At 32.5% G+C, this 23,261-nt stretch overlaps 1 protein-coding gene across 3 annotated transcripts in view; it reads right to left on the bottom strand.

Moving 5' to 3' along the window:
* Nucleotides 1–7,678: 7,678 nt before the first annotated feature.
* SHC3 (SHC adaptor protein 3) overlaps nt 7,679–23,261 on the bottom strand; it is a 147,140-nt gene continuing 131,557 nt past the window's right edge. For all 3 annotated transcript variants that reach the window (XM_074281481.1, XM_074281479.1, XM_074281480.1), the window contains one exon: nt 7,679–9,087. In XM_074281481.1, coding sequence (XP_074137582.1) covers nt 8,959–9,087 — 129 coding nt within the window. In that variant the 3' untranslated portion in view covers nt 7,679–8,958. The remainder of the gene's footprint in view (nt 9,088–23,261) is intronic.

The following is a 23,261-nucleotide window of genomic DNA, read 5'->3' as shown; positions in this document are numbered from 1 at the left end:
ATAAATAAATGATATAAAGAAAAAATCTTTAATGTTCATCATCCTCAAAGAATCCCAAAATCTTTTTTAAAAATTAGTTAATCTTTGTCTCAGGTCTTCCTAGAATTCCTTTTCATTCAATAAGCTGAGATTCATATTCAAAATAACTTCACATAAGTGGAGTTCTTTACAGTAATATTTAATATACTATATAAATATGAAATTATTATTATTATCACTGTTATCCCATTTTTCTCACTCTCCAAATGGTTCAAATAGACATGGTTCTAGAAAAAAATCACTATCCTATTATTCTTCTATATTTAATATTATTGTGTGGTTGAAAAAATATCTGAAAAAAAAACTCTGCTTGAGTTTAGGGCTTAAATAAGACTATTGGTGTGTAAATTCATTTTATCAGAGACTCACTGAAACATCTCAGAAAAACTCCAATACCAGAGATGATATGTACCTTGCCCTGGTCCTACATAGTTTTAATTTTATCCAGTAGGCTTCTAGATTTTAAAAACTTTTAATTCTATATAGTTTGGAGCTTTTGAATATTTTTAATGGTGATATCTATTGAAAATGTTGTTCCTAAATTTTTGTTGACTGATATTATGTCAATCTGGCTGCAAGCAATAGATGCTCTGGTTTCTGTACAATATTTTTGCCAAACACTGAAACATATTTATAGACTAATGTTTGCTATATGGGCATTTGCCACATTTTAATTTAAAAAAGAAAGCAGACCTAATACTATATTTCTTAATATTTGGTAGATGCTAAATTTTTCCAGTCTAAAGTTATATGTTGCACAGTTTCTATCACTTTACTCATTAGCAGTTTTAGCTCCTTGACTTGTCTGTACTTTCTATTGCAATTGCCTGGTCCTGAATTATTATCTTAAATCTCTCTTTTCTATAAACACTTTATTTGATGCTTTTTGTTGGCATACTGATGATTGATTTCACATGATTCCATTCTTGTATCTTAGCCATTTAATAGGTTCCAATCCTTTTGGATTTTAGGTTATTAGATAGCACTGTGAGTGTTAGTCAGACAGACTCGTCTTTCTGAATTAAATCTGGCCTCAGATGCTTACTAGTTGTGTAAACCTGGACAAAAATCTTACACAGTTTGTTTCAATTCCTCATATGTAAAAAGAGTTGGAGAAAGAAATAGCAAACCACACCACTTATTTTGCCAAGAAAATCCTAAATGGAGTCCTAAAGAGTTAGATATAACTGAAATGTCTAAACAACATCAACAATCCTTTTGGATTACATCTGGGAAATCCAATAGTATAGATAAGTTGTTTGTTTTTACTGTTGTTTAGATTTTGTTTGATCCCAAAAGTATTCCTACAAATTTTTAACTTAAGATACATGTACTCTGAGAAGATATCAATTCTCATCAAGAAATGTTAATATTTCTATACTTGTTGTGATAAGTTCTCTTTTCCACTAATGTTATATAAGTTTTTGCTTAGGTACTACAAGAGTCATTGTTGTGTATTTTAGCGTACCAGCAATATATATCAAGGCACATATTGCTTAGCTATTAGTTATTCAATGTGTATTCTCACTGAACCTTGACTGCCCAAGGCCAGTCAGTATTTTTATGCTTTGTCTGGTATGACATTCAGAACATAAACATGTAATGGACCTATATTTGGTGTTTTAAATTATTGATAATGAATTTATGGTTGTTTCTGTTAAGACAGATAAAATTAGGCTTGTAGCAGGGAGAAAAGCTGTTAAAATATGTTGAGAGTAATTTCTTTAAATCTGTAACATTTTTGAGTCAACAATTATAGTTCTTATTTGGATCTGCTACTTTCTAGTTTGCAAAGAAGCTTATTTCCACAAGTACCAATTCTCTTGATCCAATCATTTTGTTATTGTTTCTAAATGGAGCACAAGTTTTCTGTTTCACATTTGAACCTACTTGTACTTTTAATTGTGTTAGACTTCTTTCTACCCTTCAAATTACTAAAAATTTCCACATTCTCTACCTTTTCTAGTATCTTTATCTTGTCAAGACCCCCATGTCAAGACTACCCTTCTCTTTTCACTATTCTCTTTTGGTACAAATAGGACATTCTGTTTTCCAAAATTAAGGCCCAAAAAGCAAGCTGTTACCTGAGCTTAGCGTAATAATATTTTGTGCTCTCCCTGTGGATCAACTCTTCTATAGCTAAACACAGTGATTGCCTCAAACCAGCCCCAGCTAATTCTTGAGCTCAGACCTGCAGCAACCCTATTCCTATCATGAAATCTTCCTATGAATAAACTCCTTTTTTTTTTCACTAGGCAACCTTATCTCATTGTTGCCGATACCCCCTCATTGTGATGGCTACACTTCATTGTCTAGTCACAATTCTATGTAACAAGACTTAGCCTTGCTATTTTGGGTCTCTTTATAGAAGTGACCTCATACATGTAGAGGAGTCCTCCAATGGAATAAAGAAGACTTTTTGCAAATAACCTCTGTGAGCTTTTTGGCTTTATTTTGTTTCATTTTCAGAATTAACAATCGGCATGTTTATTATTTTCAGAATCTGACAACTTTGTTTTTCTTTATTTTCAGAATCTGACAACTTCTAAAATTTCTATAACATTGTTTTGAATTGATGCTGGGTGTTTGTTTTGTTCCTATGTAGCTTTATCTCCTTATTTCACTTTATTTTTTTTACTTTTATTTTTATATTGGTTTAAAATATCAGAAATAAGGTATAAAGTATCACAGCCATTTCCTTATTCTTCTACCACTATCATTAAATATCTTTTCCTCCTTTGATGTTCACTCAGTTTTTATCTACTACCCAATCAAAACTCCAATAGCCATTGCCTATCAATCTCCAGGATATTTTCCTTCTTTCCTATATGAGTTCAGTACTTAACTTAAAGTCTTTCATTCCTCTTAATTTCTGCTCCAAAATTAAAAAACTTCAAAATACATATTAGTACTTCCTCAAACATCTTTGCTTTCAAGATCCTCACAACTTAGTTATTTTGCATTTCCTACTCCTCCACTCCATCTCAATTATCAACATTCTCATGACTACATTCTCCTTCCATCCCAATGTTGACCCTTTAATAAACCAGTTCAACTTTAAAATATGCAATTCTTTTTAATCTTTTATCCTGTTTCTGATCTTGCTGTCCTAAATCTAAACCCTGGATTGTTCCCACTTTCTATTACCTTCATTTCCACTCACATGCTGCGAAGCAAAAATAGAAAAAACTGTGCTGACTGGAGCATCTACAAATTTATATTACTTTCTCTCAACTGGGCCTTCTGCAACAAAGCAATACTTTTTTAAACTTCCATAATTGATACATTATCCCACTCACCATAATAGTTTTTCCAACATTTTTTATCCCTTTTCAAACATCTCATGACTCCCCTTCTCAATTGAGGACCTTATCTCATATTTCACGAAAAAAAAATTGAGGCCATTCAAGACCTGGCATATAGTAAGTGTATAATGTTCATTGACTTATAGCTTTCTGAAGGTCTTCTCAAGCAGTTTTAGCCATTGTGGCAACTGAAATTATCCTTACAAGTATTACTAGATAATTCCATTTCTCCTTTGAGCTTTACTACGGCAACAACTTAAGTATGTTTTATTATTTATGAGTCAAGAAATGTTTTTTCCACTCTGTCAAATATTGTGAGATAATGAATTAGTTCCTGACAATTCAAATTACTCATAATGTAGTAAAGCTGGTCTATTAATTAGATTCATGCCATCAATTACAAAAGAGCTTTTCATAATTCCATTCTAAGTATACTCATCTCCTCTTCAAAATCATTCAAAACATTGAAATAGTTTTTGCCATCTCTTTCATTATTAAGTAGAACTTTTGGAGTGTGTTAGTATAGATTTTCAAAAATTTCCATTTCTTCACCCTTTTTTATTTAAATAACTTCTTAATCTTAGCCCTTTTTTTCTAGATTCAATTGTTCTCATTATTATTTGTTGATATGTCAACCTCCATTGTTTTATAATTTGAAGCTGAGGATGCCATGAACAACAACAAAAAAAAAGCAGTATGAAGCCCTTGCCTGTAACTAGTGAATCTAGTGTCAATTTTGCTATGATGTTGTTTTGTACATAAACAAGCATTAATATGCTCAGACCATTTCATGTGTACCCAAACCTTGTCTGATTAATTGAAGGCAGTGTCATCTTTTTCACCAAAGCATTTCTAGCATATGAGTTATTGATATTTGTAGCTGTTCTGTTTTCTCTAAATCGTTATCGGTTTCTTGGAGGAGGTTTTCTTTGGGGAGTTTCTGGAGAGGCAGCCTTCCTTTCAGTTCAGTTCAATAAATCCCAAAATGCAGCCAGGAGTTAAAGTCTTTTACTTCTTGCTCTTTCCCCAATGTCTCCAGCCAACTTCAGTCTGTAGCTCCTTCTGAATCCAAAGCCTCCAGCCAGCACGTAGGTAGACGTGGGAATGAATCAGACTCTGCCTCCACGAGTGTGGGATTGTGGGTTTCCCAGAATTCATTCCTAGTTATGAATCTCCTGGAAGTCCATGAACAGGCTTTTCCTTTAGACTTGTGAATCTGCTGGACTTGTGAATCCACTGAATCCTGGCTCTGAATCTCCTCCAGCTTCCCTGAAGTTCTCTCCTTGACTCACATCAGACTCCTTCCAGACTCACTTCCCAACTTAATGTTGGCTCCTTATATACTCGCAGAGAATGGGCTTGTGAGTACTCCATGGGCTTGTGAGAACTCCTTACAGAACCAATGATCGAGCTCCTTTAAAGGTGTGAACTCCTTTAAAGCTGTGAACTCTGAACCAGAGAATTGGTAAGTACAGACTTAGCACCTTGTAAGGATCCTAACAGATATTTCTTCTATATTCAATATATATTACTTTCTTGTGACATTAGAACATGAAAGGAAGCTTTTGTCAAGCTGATCATCATAATGGCTCTCAGTAAAGCTGATCTGTAACTCTGCAGAGAGGATTATATTACAATGGTAATCAGAGATACCACCAGAGTCCAGCTAATACCCATCAGGCCTTCATAGTCACTGTGGCAAATTGGGGGCACATAAAGTCAAATTTTTCTTAGCATTCCCTACTTTTTCATCTTCCTTCCTACACGACATAAATAATGGGTTGGAATTTTAAAAAATCATTCTTATTAATTTTATCAACATGTAGGCAGAGAAATTTTGCTTACATTTTGTTCTGCAATCTGCTTTTAAAGGTAAACATTTTTAAATATCTTAAGAATTGAAAAAAATAAAGAAAAATAAAGCTTGTCATCAATAATTCAATATGCTCTATGCTCTGACCTATAGTCTCCATAGTGAATCACCTTTAATGTAAAAAATCCCAGAGGACCTTAAGGGAAAATAATATATACTCAAGGTAACTCCAAAAAGTATCAAAGTCTTCTGCAAAACTCCCAATGTTACCCAAACTATATTAATGTAATTTTATGTTTAACAAGATAAATAAAAATACAATATAACACATATAATGTTTTGAGACTACTGTTATAGGACTTCAGTACAGCACATGCCAGACACCAGCACTAGAAAAAAGAATTGTAGAATTGACCAAATGGAAAAGGAAGAACAAAATCTAAGAAAAAACAATTCCTTAAAAGTTAGAACTGGGAGTGGGGAGGAGCTAGGTGGCTCAGTGTATATAGCACTGAAATCAGGAGGACCTGAATTCAAATTTGACCTCAGAAACTTAATATTTCCTAGTTGTGTGATCCTGGGCAAGCCACTTAACCCCAATTGCCTCAGCAAAAAAGCAAAAACAAAAAAATGGAAAAAAAAAGTTAGAACTGAACAAGTGGAAGCATGATTCTATAAGAAATAATTCTTCAAAGAAAAAATAGTCATCCAATGAAATACAAGGATTTCAAGCTTTCATGAAGAAAAGACCAAAATTGAACAAAAATTTGATCTCCAGTATCAGGCAAAGAGAAGCCAAAAAAAGAGAAAAGGGAAAGAACACATAAAGGATTCGATGGATCTTAACTGTTTATATCTCTAGATAGGAAGATGATACTTGTAATGCTTTAAAACTGTAACAAACTGTCCTGAAATCCTGAAACTAGGAAACAAAATAACACTAATAGAACTAAAAGAAGGTATATAAAACTATTAGAGTGAAAGGGAAGATGATAGGGTAGGTGATGGGCATCACTTAAAGGATTCTCCAAGACTGCCTTAAAGAGAGAATGTACACAACCAGTTGATCACCGAAACATATCTTACCCAACAAGAAAGTAGGAGAGAAAGAAATTAAGTAAAGCAATTTTAGGGGACTGACAATTTTGAGAGGGCAGACTGAGAAAGGCAGTAGAAGCAAGACACTGTCAAAGAAAGAAAGGGAGAAAGGAGAAAGAGGACAAAAAGAAAAAAAAGGGTGGAGGGAAATACACAGCTAGTTTGTAGTCATAACTGTGAATGTGAATGGGATGAACTTTCCCATAAAATGGAAGAGGATAGCACAATGCATCAAAAACCAGAATTCTACAAATGTTGTTTACACTTGAAGCAGAGAGACTATACAGAGCAGAGAGAGTTAAAGAAAAGGGGCTAAAACAGAATCCATTATACTTCAGTTCAAGTAAAAAAGAAAGCAAAGATAGCAAATCTGATCTCAGACAAAGAAAAAACAAACATAGACATAAAAAGAGATCAAGAAGGAAAACTACATCTCATTAAAAGGAACCATAGACAATGAAGGAATATCAATATTAAAGCACCAAGTGATATAACATGCAAATTCTTAAAAAAATTAAGTGAGTTATAGGTCCATAACAACACAAGAGATAGAGAACATTGTGAAATATAAAATAGACAATTTTGATTCTATTAAATTAAAAAGGAAAGCAGAAATCTGGGAAGTAATCTTTGCAAATGTCTCTGATAAAAGCTTCACTTCCCACATATATAGAGAACTGAATCAAATTTATAAGAATACAAGCCATTCCCCAATTGACAAAATCAAAGGATATGAAGAGGCAGTTTTCAGATAAAGCAATTGAAGTTACCTATAAAGCATATTAAGTGACACCTATGAGATGGACTAATATGACAAAAAAAATGACCAATATTGGAGAGGATATGGGAAAATTGGGACACTAATGTACTGTTGGTAGAATTGTTAACTGATCCAACCAGAGAGAAATTTGAAACTATGCCCAACGGGCAACCAAACTATATATAATCTTTGCTCTAGCAGTATCACTACAAGATGGTATTGAGAAAAAAAAAGCATTAAAAGGGAAAAAGGAGCTACATAAGTACACATATTTATAGCAGTCCTTAGTGTTGCCAAAATATTGGAAATTGAGGGGATGCCCATCAATTGGTGAATGGTTTTACAAGTTATGGTATATGAATATAATGGAATACTATTGTGCAATAAGAAATAATGGACAAGTAGATTTCAGAAAAATTTGAAAAGACATGTATGAACTGATGCAAAGTGAAATGAACCAGGAAAACATTGTACACGGTATCAGCAACATTGGGTGATAAACAACTATGAATGACTCAAACTCTTCTCAGCAACACAATAATCTAAGAGAAATATAAAGGACTCAAAAAAAATGTTCTTCACATCAAGATAAAGAACTTATGGACTCTGAAGACAAATAGAAATATACTTATTTTATGTTTTTTTTTCTTTTGATCTGTTTCTTCTTTCATAACTGTGACTAATATGGAAATGTTTTCATAATAGCACATGCATAACCTATATCAAATTGCCTACCATTTTAGGAAGAGGGGAAGAAAGGGAGGGGAAAATTTTTGGAACTCAAAATCTTGTGAAAATGAATGCTAAAAATGATCTTGACCTGCAATTGGAAAAGATACTGTTATATAAAAAAGAACTGACATTTTATAGTTAGCTCACACATTCTCTAGGACTCATATTTCTGCCTGCCAAAAAAAAAATACCATTTTGCTGCTTCTTCTCTGTGTTAAACATAAGGGAAGATGAAAATAGGAAAAATTTACTAATCAAATAATAAGGTAGTCTTTAAGTTTTACCTCATTTAGAAATACAGAGAAACTAACAGTTTTGTCATAAAAAGGATGGAAGAAAGAGAGAGGGAAGAAAACCTCAGTTTGACAACCCAGGGTTACTTTGTCCCATATGATCAATGACAATGGGCCTTTGGGCTTTTGGCCTTTATTTTAAAGCCAACCATGTGGAATGTGATGGTTAAGAACACTGGTTAAATAGCAATTTCATTCCAATCAATAAATTATATTTATAACTACTAAAGTGATTTCCATTTATTAAATTGCAATATGTGGTATCTGTTGTTGAAGAAAATAAATGGTTACACAGAGATATTACCATGTCATTGTCAGAGCAAAGGACAAGCATCTTGTGGGAATTAAAACTCTACATTACAAGGAGAAAATGTTTTTTTTTCTAATACTTCAAACAAAGACGCAGATAAAAATTTCCAGATAGCAGCATGACCTGACCTATTTAAATTCTTTCTTTATCAGAGAACCTAAGTAACATTTTTTGTTATTATACTTATTCATTAAACTAAAAGCCATATTCTCCTTATTGAATTTCCCAGTGGAATAAAACTTCCCAGTTACATATTTTACCTAAATAATCACAATGAACCTTTTTTTGTTTAAAAAATACACATCAAAGAATATTAATCTTATTTTTCACAGACTTTATAAATATATGCAGATTGTATTTGCACAGGATGTATCAGACATATACCTCAAAAATGCACATGAAGGAACTGCAACAACATTATTAAATCATATTTTAAGAAAGTTTTCAATTTTAATAAGCCCCATGCATCACCAATTTCTGACTTGCCTGGTCTGCTCAAGATGAGAGACAAAGCAATCAAGAATGCACTTTGGATTAAATGGTCTCATGTATGTAATGACCAGTGAACAGAATTCACAGGAAACAAAAAATTTTAAGTTACTGAAGGGTCACTGTTTCCTTTGCACAGGCTGTTGAAGGCAGAGTTCACTCCCAGCTGATATTAGGGGCAAATTATTCTCAAGATGATGGTTGATGAGGTGACTTATGCTGTCAAAAACTTGGTCCTTTGTTCGAACCTACAAATGAGATTAAAGGTGGTATATTAATTCAATAAGCCGAGTAAATATAGAATACCAAACTTGAAAGTCAGTCAGTAAGCCTCAATGTTCATTCTGACCCTTCCCAAAGATTTGCTTAGTAATCTATTTTAGAATTAAAACATTTAGTGCTGAATCCATATTTGGAGCAGTACTATATAATAGGTGTTTTCTAATGCAATTCCTCATTTTACAGATGAAGAAACTGAGGTTCAGAGAACATAATAAAATATAACACAGATATCAATTTGTAGAATTAGGCAAAAAACTCAGATCCTCTGACTATAAATGTATCACTCTTTTCACTGTACATGCTAATCTAATCTAACCTCTTCTCTCTGTTCTTACATCTGCATTCAAAAGTGATCATGATCACCCTCATGTCCCAAAAAGCAATTCTGAAAATTTGGCATTTTTGTTCACAAAGAGAGGCTAGATGAATTTAAAAATATCTCCTATTTAATAAGCCTATAAATATTTGCTTTCCTTCACCCCTTTTCTCTCTGGGTATATATGTGAAACTTAATATAAGCTTAAATAAATATCAAGATTAGTTGTTGTACTGTTTCTTGCTAGTGTAACAAACAAAAAAGATTACAATTATAATTATTTACAATGTTTTAGCTGAATAATTAAAAAAAATGACCAGAACCAGAGTCTTCTAACTACCACATGAACTACTGACTTCCTTAATCCTGGAATACAGTCAGGATCCGAAATAAAAGGAATATCATTTATCAAATATGTGTCAGGCAATGTACCAAGCACTTTATAAATATTATCTCATCTGAGAGTAGCCAAAGTTTTTCAGTAATTCTTTTCATAAATATTTCTTCATGAGCAAAAATTTAAAACAGTTCTTTCAGATCTTAAAGAAGGGAAAGAGACCTGTATGTGCAAGAATGTTTGTGGCAGCCCTTTTTGTAGTGGCCAGAAACTGGAAACTAAGTGGATGCCCATCAACTGGAGAATGGTTGAATAAATTGTGGTATATGAATGTTATGGAATATTATTGTTCTGTAAGAAATGACCAGCAGGATGATTTCAGAGAAGCCTGGAGGGACTTACATGAACTGATGCTGAGTGAAATGAGTAGGACCAGGAGATCATTATATACTTCAACAACAATACTGTATGATGATCAATTCTGATGGAAGTGGCCATCTTCAACAATGAGATGAACCAAATCAGTTTCAATAGAGCAGTAATGACTGAACCAGCTACACCCAGCGAAGGAACTCTGGGAGATGAATATGAACCACTACATAGAATTCCCAATCCCTCTATTTTTGTCCACCTGTATTTTTTATTTCCTTCACAGGCTAATAGTACACTATCTCAAAGTCCTATTCTTTTTGTTCAGCAAAATAACTGTATGGACGTGTATACATATATTGTGTTTAATTTATACTTTAACATATTTAACATGTATTGGTCAATCTGCCCTTTGGGAGGAGGGAAGGAGGGGAAAAATTGGAACAAAAGGTTTGGCAATTATCAATGCTGTAAAATTACCCATGCATATATCTGGTAAATAAAAACTATAATTAAAAAAAAAAAAGAAAAAGAAAAAGAAATAAATAAAACAGTTCTTTCAGAAAATAATTTCTCTTCATCTTCTTTCAGATTTGACAATTCAGTTTCAACACAATGACAGGTAACTGTCATTGCCTCAATTCTATTGCTTCTAAAAAATATAATAGTAGCTACAGTATCTCTGGCTATTGAAATTAATATTGCAGCAACAAGGAAAGAAATAGGGACTCAATCTGTAATTTGACTGTTATGAGAAATATTCCTCTACTAAAATGTCTTGTTTTAGGAAATTGCCCAGAGCATTAAAGGATTAAGTGATTTTTCCAAGGTCACACAGTCAGTATGTGGGAGAGGCTGGACATACTACTTTGGGGTTTGTGTTATGTGTGTGTGTGTATAACACATTCACACACACACACACACACACACACACACACACACATATATATATATAAAATGCACATATATTTATGTGTATATACATACTCCTCAATTATAGAATATAAATATTTTGCATAAGTTGATATTGCCCCTTATTTGCCCTCTGAGCTTTTGAGATTTTTCTCAGTGTGCAATGAAGGGTCATTTTAGTAGAATTCCTGCATATAACTGCAGTAAATCAATGAATAGTGCAATTATTAAGTACTTACTGCAGGCAAAACACTATGCTAACAAGACAGTTTCAGCTCATATTCTAATGAGAGAGAGAACATATATGGAAGGTTTTAGCTGCTGCAAGACAGAAAAAAGGGTCTCATGATCCTTGTGTTCAACTAAAGCACATGATAATCATTTTTCTACAATATTTCCACTAATAAAATCATAAGAAAGAAGAGAAACACTAAATAGTAGAGTAGATCTGCACTAGGCAACTATATGATTTTATTGATAATTAAGAATTTCTAGCTGAGTGATGCTTATAGTAGTGTCTGTGCATATTTATATCTTTTCCATTTGCATGTATATATCTTTTAACAGATTTACATACATACACACATCAAAAAAAATCACTCCTGAATAAAAAATAAAAAATCACTCCTATATCAGACTAAAATGTGCTTTCTTTCTTATTTTAAGTGTTCATATATTAATCTAAAAATAAATATATGGTGTTTTCTAAGTCAACATGTGACCCAAAGAAATCTTTAAATACAGTTTAGTGGCCTGTTTCTATTTGATTTTGATGCCATTGTTCCATAACACTTCAGAAAAATAACTCAGGAGCAAAGAAAATTTTTATGCTGCCAAATTTTAGTATGTGGATAAAACTATAGTAGGGTGAAATGCAGGGATGGCAAAAAATAAAATTAAATAAGTGGAAAGGAAAACATTATCATCTTCCTCTCTCAAATACCTATTTAGAAAGGATATTGTAACTTTTCCAGGTTAGATCACAGAAGATGTTTATATAATTATGTTATTATAACTATTAAAGTGTTACTGTTTCGAAGCACATGTCTAAAAGTCCCTCAGTAGCTAGTTTCATAAAAACAGAATTCTCGTCTTTGCTTTTGGCAGTGTTTAATACACTGGCTTTTTCAAGAAGTATAGCTAACGATAAGCAATGTAGTAATAATTATTACCCAAATCAAGAATAAGAAAATGATACTAAGATTATAGAATTACAACTAGAATACATCTCAGAGGCCATCTAGTCTAACATCTTCATTTTATAGATGAATTCAATTAATGAAGAGTCACACTCAAGATCGGGCAATTACTACTATTAAAAGAAATCTTTGAGGAACATACTACTCAAAGCAAAAGGTTTAGGCTAACAAACGGGAATAATTTATCAAAAAAAAAAAAAAAACCAACTCAACTAAATAATCTTCTTGGGAGGGGGGAAGGGAAATGAACTTTAAATGGAAAGGAGGACTTCCAGGCATTCTTAATGAAAAGATCAGAAATGAATAGAAAAATTGAGTTGAAATGCAAACACTTTTGAGAGAGTAAAAAAGAGAAAACACAGGAAGAAAAGTATTTACATTCTAGTAGGAGACAAATAAATAAGTGTCACTTAAGGACTCTAATGTCAATTAAGTCTCATAGAGGAAGCTAAATAAAACAAAAAGTCTGGAAACTACTTTGTTATATAGAGAAGAGCTAATCCAATTCCAATTGATCAATGATGGACAGAATCAGCTACACCCAGAGAAGGAACACTGGGAAATGAGTGTAAACTGTGAGCATTTTTTGTTTTTCTCCCCAGGTTATTTTTACCTTCCGAATCCAATTCTTCCTTTGTAATAACAACAACAACAAAATTCAGTTCTGCACATATATATTGTACCTAGGATATACTTATAACATTTAATATGTATGGGAATGCCTGCCATCTAGGGGAGGGGGTGGAGGGAAGGAGGGGAAAAATTCAGAACAGAAGGAGTACAAGGGATAATGTTGTAAAAAAATACCTATGCATATGTACTGTCAAAAAAATGTTATAATTATAAAATTAATAAAAATAAAGAAATAAAGAAATTATTTTGTTATGTTTTGATGATATCATAAGATGATTGAAAAGGAAGGGAGAAAAAATACTGTAAAAAAAAAAAGAAGAAGAAAGACAAGAAGAAAGAAGGTTTGGAATTTACCATCTCATAATTAGATATATCTGCACAAAAAGAAATCTATACAAAGAAAAAAAGTGCAGAAATACATAAACATTTGGCATATAGATATAGTCAATTAAACAAAGGAACAGAAGCAAACTAGGAAAGGATGAGAGGAGAATAAGGGAAAGGGTAAATTGTTCATTAGCAAAACAAAGTACAATCTTGGAGTTCAGATCATGAAGAAATGTTTAAAAGGAAAACAAAAGAAAAAAGTAAGAACCTGTAGTTGATGTCTAAATGAGGGGAAGAAGGATAGGGGAAGAGGAGAACATGAAGGACAGATCACTAGTGAATTGCGGTTCAATCATTTTTGGTCATGTCCAAATCTTCATGACCCCCATTTGGGATTTTCTGGACAAAAATACTGGAGTATTTTGCCATTTCCTTCTCCAACGCAAAGAAGGCTAACAAGGTTAAGTGACTTGCTCAGCGTCACGGAGCTAGTAAGTGTCTGAAGATATATTTGTATTCATAAAGATGTATTTTCCTGACACTAGCTCACAACACTATATCCATTGCACCACCTAGCTGCTCCATGAATTATTCACTCTTATTTCTTTACCTTTTTCTTTGTAAAGAAAAAGCTATTTTTACAAAACTATTTATAAAGCTTTGTAAAGGAACAACAAGCCTGGAATTTACAATTAACAATCATTATTGTGAACTAAATGGGATGCATTAGCTAATAAGTAAGAGGATGATAATATATTAGCAGAATTCAACAATATATTTCTTATGAGAAACATGTTTAAAACATAAAGATTTATACAGAACTAAAATAAGGGGCTAGAGAAAAAAAATTAGCTTAACTCAAAATATCAGGAGTAACAATTAAGATTTCAGAGAAGACAAAAGCAAAAATAGACATAATTGAAAAAAATAAACAGGGAATACTATGAGATTATACCATCATATGCTTAAAAGCAGCATGGATGATTGATTAATATCAATACTTAACATGTGCATTGGATAGTATAGCATTTAAAAACTTAAAGAAAAAGTTAAATAGATTATAGAAGAAAGAAAGAACAAAACTATAATAGCTGGTGATTTCAGTGTACCTTTTTTGAAATACATAAATCTAAAAGAAAGATTAAAAAAAAGCAATTTAGTTATCTAAATAGAATTGTAGAAAAATATATTGAGATATATCTTTGGCAATTACTAAATGGAAATGGAAACGAATATATGTCTGCCTATCTATCTATCTATATTTCTTAGCTGTGTATGACATTTACAAAAACTGAGCATGTATTAAGGCATAAAATGTCATTAATTTAAATGTCAAAATATTAAACACATATCTTACTAACCACAACAAAAGAAAAATCATATTCAATAAATATCCATTAAAAAGTTTTATAAATTAATTGAAGTCCAAGGAATTTAATCCTCATTAGTTGGTGCATAACAGAACAAATCATAGAAACTCTAGATAATTTCATCAAAGAATATGACAATGAGACAATACATTACAAATTTTGGAACGTGGGCAAAATAGTCCTTGTAGGAAAAATAAAGAATAAACCAATTAACTAAGCATGCAGTTTTAAAAAAAAACAACCCACATTTTTAAAAAATTAAGCATCAAAATAGAATTATGAAATAAGTGATAAAAATTAATGAATTAGGTTTTTTAAGCCATAGACGCTTTTTGAGAAATGAAGTAAATTAGCATAAGCAAAAATGTTTTTTTTAAAGAAAGAGGAAAATCAAATTAGTTGTATTAAAAGGAAAGGGGGAAGGGTGCAACAAATGAAGCGGAAAATAAAGGTAATTGTTAGAAACCAAAATGAAATGAATAAATATTTGCAAAAATATAAAATTCCCAGATTAAAAGACAGAATTTAAATATTCCAATCACAGAAAATTTATCATAAATAAGAAAATTCTAGACCTGCGTAACCTTTTGAATGATGCAGAACAATCCTTTCCCTCATTTCTAAATTACCCCCATTCTCTAGAGGAACTATATCTTAATATCTATTTTACATGAAATAATTTAGCATTTGTGTTTGGCAAAAAATAAATTATTCTGAAGCCATGCAGGCTAGGAAATTTTGCTGCTCATCATCAGTTTCTATTTTTCTAGAAATCAAAGCAAAACTAATCATTAATTCAGTGATCACTTCTGCAATGCAGTTAATCTCGAGGATAACTGTGCTTTCACTGTCCCCTGGTGGATAACAGAATAACAACAGCTTTCTTTACTTTAAAAAAAAAAATGATGCTATTAGAGAATCACCATTTATTGCTGAAAGGAACCTAAGAGATTATCATAAATCAGTGGCTCTCATTTTTTTTGGTGACCCATTTACATCCTTAAAATTATTGATGACTCCAAAAAGACTTTTTGTTTATATAATGTTATAACTATCAATTTTTCCTGTATTAGAAATGAAAATGTCTCAGTATTAGAATGAAAATAGATTTGATCTCAGTGACCTCCTAAAAAGCTTTCTGGAACCTGCAGGATTCTCAAATCCTGCTCTAAGAGCTATCATTATATATAAAAGATTTAAAGCTACAAGATTCCTGAAAGGTCATCTAGCCTAATCCCCTTGTATTACAAATAAGAGAATTAAGCCCAAAGACTTGAGCATCAGTTTCTAAGCAACTTGTATTGGGTCACAAGTGCTGTAATTGGTTTGCAAATGTATTATAGGAAAAAAACTCATGTTCTTTAACAGGAAATACAGTATTCTTTCTACTACACTATATTGTTTTACAGATCAGAAAATTGAAACCCTGTTCAGTCTCCTTTCAATTATTACATTCTATCTTCATTGGGGTACAACCTACCACAATTTGAACATCCATGGTCATGAGCTGAATAGTTGATTTGGCATTTGAATGTAAGGTATCTTGGTATAAGAAGGGTTTTGCTTTTGTTTTTGTTTATGCTTTACTTCTCCAAAGTACCTTCTCAATAACTTGGTTTTGTATCAGGGTGGGCAATAGGATCCCCTACTATACTAAGATCATGCTAACTGGGGTGATAAGACAGCATCTTTTCCCATCATGGTATAAAAAGCAAAATGTTAAAGAATCTACCTTGGAGAAGCAAAAAGTGATTTCCTCAGGGTAGGGTGCTCCTCACAATTTTACACCCAAATGTCAAAATACTCTCATGATTAGGGCTATTCATCCTGTGGTAGGTTTTCCTCTCTGACCTGACCTTTCTAGTTGAAGAAGTCCAGTTCAATGGCTACATTAATTTCCAGGAAAAGCTCTATACATAATTGCTTCTTTGTTCACTTGCATTTTAGCTCTAACTCTACTAAGTTATTTGTAGTAGGATAAGTGTTTTTATAGGAGTAGAGGTAGATTTAACAATTTAATGGAAGAAGTGATATTTGAATTAAATCTTAAAAGATGTGTAGATCTATAATCAATTGAACTGAGTGAAGAGTCATAGGAATCAACAATGTGGCAGAAAAAAAGCAATGTTACAAAAGGCATATTACGTAGAACTTATATAATTTCCCTGCCATGCCATCCTTGTCAGGCAATATTTAAAGTATTGCATTCAGTTCTGGGAATATTATTTTAGAAAGGATGTTGAGCAGTTAAAACACATCCAGAAGAGTGTAACTAGTACAATGAAGGTCCTTAAAATGATACTATTTGTGAATCAATTAAAAAAAAAAAAACTGGAGATGTTTGGCCTGGAAAAGAGAAGACTTACAGAGACTTGAAAATTGTCTTCAAGTATGATATAATGAAGAAGAGGGACAAGACTTTGTTCTATTTGACCCCAAAAAGCAGAACTTGCTTGCATCTCCAGGGAAGTGCAGCAAAGGAGCATCACCCAGATCCACTGAATTCTCCAATACAATTAATAAGGTAATAGAATATAAAAATGAAATAACAAATAAAAAGATGTTAAAGTAGTTGAATTTGTTTCCACCAAAAAATGTATTAACTTATTTTATCAATCTTTTCTTTTTAAATTTTGAGTTTCAAATTCTCTCTTTCCCTCTTACTCCTCCCCTACTTAACTATAAAGATGAGCAAAATGAAATTATACATGTGAAATCATGAAAAACATATTTTCATACAAAAAATGCCCCCAGGAGCAGCTAGTTGGTGTGGATAAAGCACCAGCCCTGAAGTTAGGAGGACCTAAGCTCAGACACTTAATCATTCCTAGTTGTGTAACCCTAGGCAAGTCACTTAATCCCAATTGCCTCAGCAAAAAAAAAATAAATAAATAAAATGCCCCCTCTAAAACCTAGAAAATTATAGTTTAATTTGTATTCAGAGCTAATCAATTCTTTCTCTTTGGAAATAGCACTTTTTTGTCATGAGTCCTTTGGGATTGGCTGGAATGACTATATTGATCAGAATAGCCAAGTCTTCCACAGCTGATCATCATTACAATATGTTGTTACTATATACAGCAATCTCCCAATTCATCTCACTTCATTTTGCACCAGTTCATATGTCTTTTTCTGAACCCATCCCCCCTCATCACTTTCTTATAGCACAATAGTACTCCATCAAAATCATATGTCAAATGTTTTCAACAATTCGTCAATATATAAGCATCCTCTCAATTTCCTATTCTTTGTCACCATAAAAAGAGCTGCTATAAATATTTTTGTTCCTAAAGCTTTTTTTCTTTTTTCCATAATGTATCTGGGGTAAAGACCTAGTTCTGGTATTGCTGTGGTATTCACAGTTTTGTAGCCCTTTGAGTATAGTTCCAAATTGTTCTCCAGAATGGCTGAAACAATTCACAACTCCACCAACAGTTTTCCTTCATGCTTTCCAGAATTTGTCATTTATGATAGGTGTGAGGTGGTATCTCAGAGTTGTTGGGGTTTTTTTTGCACTTATCTATAATTAATAGTGATTTAGAGCATTTTTTTCATATGACTATAAAGAGCTGAGATTTCTTCTTCTGAAACTGCCAATTCATATCCTTGGACCATTGATCAATTAAGGAATTGTCTTTATTTTTATGAATTTGACTCAATTTCCTATATATTTAAGAAATTAAACCTGTATCAGAGAAATTTGCTATAAAGTTTTTTATGTTACTTCATTGTCTGAGACATCTTTTAGCATAATATAATTTCCCTAATTATCTCATTTCAGTCTATTTATATCTGAAATCATGATTGTTACCCCTGTCTTTTTTAATTTCTGCTGAAGCAAAATGATACTGCTTCAGTCCTTTATTTTAACTGTCTTTTTGTTTCAAGTGTATCTCTTATAAACAACATATTATTTGATTCTGGTTTCTAATCCATTCTACAATCTGCTTCCATTTTAAGTGTAAGTTCATTTCAATTATATTCACAGTTGTTATTTCTAACTGTATTTCCCTTATTCTTATTTTTCTTTTGTAAATCCTTCTTTTACTCTTTTGATTCTATCCTACCACAAAAGTATGTTTTGCTTCAGGCTACTATGTCCTTTAATCTATCCTCCCTTTTATCACCCACCAACCTATACCTTTTATGGCCTTCCCCTCCTTATTTCCCTGCTGAGTAAGAAATTTTTCTATATAGAATTGAATATATATTCTTCCCTCTTTGAACTAATTCTGATTAGAAAGAGATTGAAGCATTGGTTGCCACCTCTTCCCCCATTTTCCTCTCCACAATAAAAGTTTTTCTTTGTATGAAAAATTGAGAAATTTTTATCTGTTCTATCTCTACCATTTCCCTTTTCTCAAGGCATCCCTCTTTCTCACCCTTTTGCTTTTTGGAGAGGGCAAGGAGACATAATTGCAACATAACTGACTCACACTAATGCCTTTTATCTATGTAAACTTCTAATTTCCTGAATAAAGTTACATTTTTCATCTTTCCATATAAAAATATAATTAGGCCAATTTTATTTAGTCTTTTGTGATCACTCTTTCATTTTTAACCTTTTACACTTTTCTTGAGTTTTGTGTTTGAATTTTCAAATTTTCTACTTCAGATTTAGTCTTTTTATCAGTAATGACTAGAAATCCTCTATTTCATGAAATATTTCTTTTTGCACTGAAGGATAACACTTTTGTTTTGCTAGGTAGGTTGTTCTTGGTTTTCATCTTAGCTACTTTGCTTCTGGAATATCATATTCCAAGTCCTCCATATCTTTAACATGTGAGCTGCTAAACCTTAAGGCTCTAAATTTTTTTAATTGTTTGCAATATTTTTTCCTTCATGTGGAAGCTCTGGAATTTGGTTATAATATTCCTGAGATCTTTTTGGGGGGCCTTTTTCAGATGATCAGTGAATTCTTTCAATTTCTATCTTACTTTCTGGATTTAAGATATCAAAACAATTTCCCTTAACAATTTCATGAAATATAATGGCTGGGCTCTTTTTTAATGATAATTTTCAGGTAGTTTAATATTTATCAAATTATCTCTCCACAATCTGTATTATAGGTAAGTTATTTTTCCAGTGAGATATTTTACATTTCCTTCTTTTTTAATTATTTTTACTTTATTTTTATCATTTCTTGATGTCTTTGAAGTGATTATTTTCCATTTTTCCAATTCTAATTTTTAAGGAATTATTTTCCTCAGTGAGGTTTTATATCTCTTTTTTCATTTGGTCAAATATACTTTTTTAAGCAGTCTTTTTTTGTAGTGGCAAGGAAGTGGAAATTGAATGGATGACCATCAGTTGGGGAATGGCTGAATAAGTTATGGAATATGAATGTAATGGAATATAATTGTTCTATAAGAAATTATAAAATGGCTTATTTCAGAAAACCCTGGAAAAATTTAAATGGACTGATGCTAAATGAAGTGAGCAAAATCAAACAAACAATTTACACAGCAACAACAAGATTATGTGATGATCAATTGTGATGAGCTTGGCTCTATACAATGTGGTGATTCAGGACAATTCCAATAGACTTGTGATAGAAAGTGCTATCTATCTGCATGGAAAAAGAGAATTATAAAAACTGAACGAGAATGAAAAGATAATATTTTCACCTTTTGTTGTTATAGTTGCTGTTTGTTTGGTTTTTTTCTCATGCTTTTTCCTTTTTGATCAGATTTTTCTTGTGCAGCATGAAGAATATGGAAATATGTTTAGAAGAATTGTGTATATTTAAGCTATATTACATTTCTTGCTGTCTTGAGGAAGGGGAAGGGGGAGACAAGGAGAAAAATCTGAAACAAGATTTTGCAAAGATGAATGTTGGAAATAAACTTTACATGTATTTGGAAAAATAAAATACTATTTAAAAATTTTTTTAAAAAAAGATTTTTTCCCCTTCAGTGAATTTTTGTGTTTCTTTTGCCATTTGACCAATTCTGTTTTTATATCATTTTCTTTTGTATTTTTTGTATTCTTTTTATTAAATTAAGTCTGTTTTCATGATTTTCTTGTATCATTTTCATTTTTTTCTACCACTCATCTCTCTTTAGTGATTCCTGCCATCACAATAGCTTTCTATGTTAAATTTCTTTTGTTGTTGTTTGCTTATTTTCCACCCTATTTTTTGACTTTTAATTTTATGTTAAAATTGGATTCTGCTCACTGATGGTGAGGAAACATTCTATCAACCTTGGGAGATTTTTTTTGGTTTTGTTTTGGGGGTTTTGGAGGGATCTTGTGCTGCTGCTTCTAGAGGGGTATGCAAGTTTTTGGTATTTCCCAGGTATAGTCACTGCTCTCCTAGTCTTTTTTTAGGCAAGGCCTGCTCCCCTGCAGTTGCAAGTATTATTGCTTCTCTCTTCCTTAGAACTGTGATCAGGGACCCTGCTTCTTTGTAAGCAAGTATAAACACCATTCTCTCACCTGGAATCACAAGTCAAAACTGCATGTGAGCAATAGAGTTGTCAATCAGTACCACTTGTATCCACTGTAAGTAATCTGTTATCTCCATCTGAATAGTTGTCTCACACACACACACACACACACACACACCTTGGATGAGAGTTCCCAAAGCTGCTACATTTGCTGTCACATCCACTCCAAGGACCATCATGCTGTTGGTGCTACCTGCCTACACATGTTCTCCAAGACAGCCCCCAACCCATTGTCACAGACTACTCCTTCTGACTTTTGAATTGACTTAACACTGGAAAAGATGTCTCACAGTAATGTGTTATTGTCTTTGTTGATCCAAAACAAAAATAATTATATTACAGTCATTTGAAGGGGAATGTTGGTAGAGAGGTTGTTTGCTTATGCTCTACAATTTGGCTCCAATTGTAACACTATGTGTATATTCTATTTTAATTTATCAAGCACATGCTTTTTCAGATTTGGAATGGATCATTTTGTGTTAGGTTCTTACTAAGTGCTAAGTCGGTACTTAACAATTCTCTAGTTCTGGCCTTTACTGGGAGTTTTACTTGTGAATTCCTGGGGGAGGAGCTTGCATGCTTAGGAGGAGCAAGTTCATTGGTTGAAGTAATTTTTCCCAGAAGCCCTTGCGTTATCCCACGCCCATTCTCTGGGAGGATAAAAGAGGGTGGCACTCCAGAGATAGAGAGTCTCTGTTCTAGGTCAGAGTTAGAGCGGCTCTCTGGAGGAGAGTGAGTCTCTGCTCTAGGCCAGACTTGAGGCGGCTCTCTGGAGGAAGAAGTCTCTCCTCTAGACCAGAGAGCAATCGGCAGTCTCTGAAGACAACAGCACGTTACAATTTTGTTCCTTGCAAAGAATATGAAAGTTTAAGAGGCTCATATTCTGAGTGATGTTTTTACAGATTATAAAGGGTGTAAAACTCAGTGAAGGAAAGATAATGTAAAGAAGAATTTATGCTTTGTTGCTTCTTTAAGAGGTGAAAAGAAATTACTCTATCAATATGATAGAATTGGAGAGTGTCTAGTTATTGATGGTCTGAAGAATCAGTCACAGCTCTGGAGGTTTTTAAAAAGCCATCCTGCTATTGAGACTGTTTTTAAAGAGTCAGCCAAAATAGAAGAAGCTCTATCCATTGAGAGGAAATCATCCCTGGAAGTTGAAAAGATACTTCCTGCATTCTGAAGCAAGTGCCAGCAAGTTCTCAAAAGTTGTATTCTTCTTCCATAGCTGATTCTCCCCATTTACTCTTTTAAGTGTGGTACTTGAAGAAGTACCAGAGTTTTAAGGGAAATGAGGGATGTGATTATTACTTATAATCTCATCCAGATTTCAAGCCATATCTTCATACTTCTTAAAAAGATCAGTGAAAAGAAAAAAAATTATTTTCCACCTTTATGGCAAACAGTTTAGAGTTTGAATGAAAGAAGCAAAATAATAGATTTCTCCTGTCAAGAAATATACAAGGCAAATCATACTATAGAATTTGGACCAGACAGGACTTTGTAATTAATCTGAAAGTGTCATCCAACATCCTCATTTTAATCAAGTAAGAAACTATAGCTCAGAGATACTGAGAGAGCATAAGTAGTTAGTGGCAACACTAGGACTAGACTATAGATCCTCTATCAGCAAAAGAACTTCCAGAGAAGATAGAAAACTTGATAAATATTATTTTTAAAAATTTTTTCTATGTTCTACCACAAAACTCTAAATGATTTTTAGTCAAAATTTTTCATATTTCTCCACACAATGTCCACCATTTTTATGATATAGTCTCATCCATGTTTAAAATAAAGTAGAACTGTAATTGCCTCAAGTCAGTTATCTAAACTTCTGGATTATATCAAGTTTTTAAAAGGTATAACCAAAAAAAAAAAAAAAAAAAAGGAAAGAAGGAATATTTGAAATTACTTCCTTATCCCAGTCTACTAAGGCCTGTTCTTGCCAACAATCAGAAAGCTCCTTCTCCTTTAATAATACTTTCCTAAAATTCAGAAAAATGTTACTAATTCTCCCAAGAATATTCTTCACTTATCCTGGGAGAAATGGTAAAATAATAATAAATGAATAAAAGTAAATAGAACTACTTATTTATTATTTTGATTCCATTTTCTGAACTAGTCATGATGGAATAACATTTTTAGCAGTTACTGGAGTGGAAGGCAGAGCCAGGATGGCAGAATAAAGGAAGCATTCAAGCTGAATTCTCCCAACATTCACTTCTAAA

The sequence above is a fragment of the Sminthopsis crassicaudata genome, chromosome 1 (genome assembly GCF_048593235.1).
Source record: "Sminthopsis crassicaudata isolate SCR6 chromosome 1, ASM4859323v1, whole genome shotgun sequence".
NCBI classification, from domain to species: Eukaryota; Metazoa; Chordata; class Mammalia; order Dasyuromorphia; family Dasyuridae; genus Sminthopsis; species Sminthopsis crassicaudata.
This window is presented reverse-complemented; position numbering and strand designations above follow the sequence as displayed.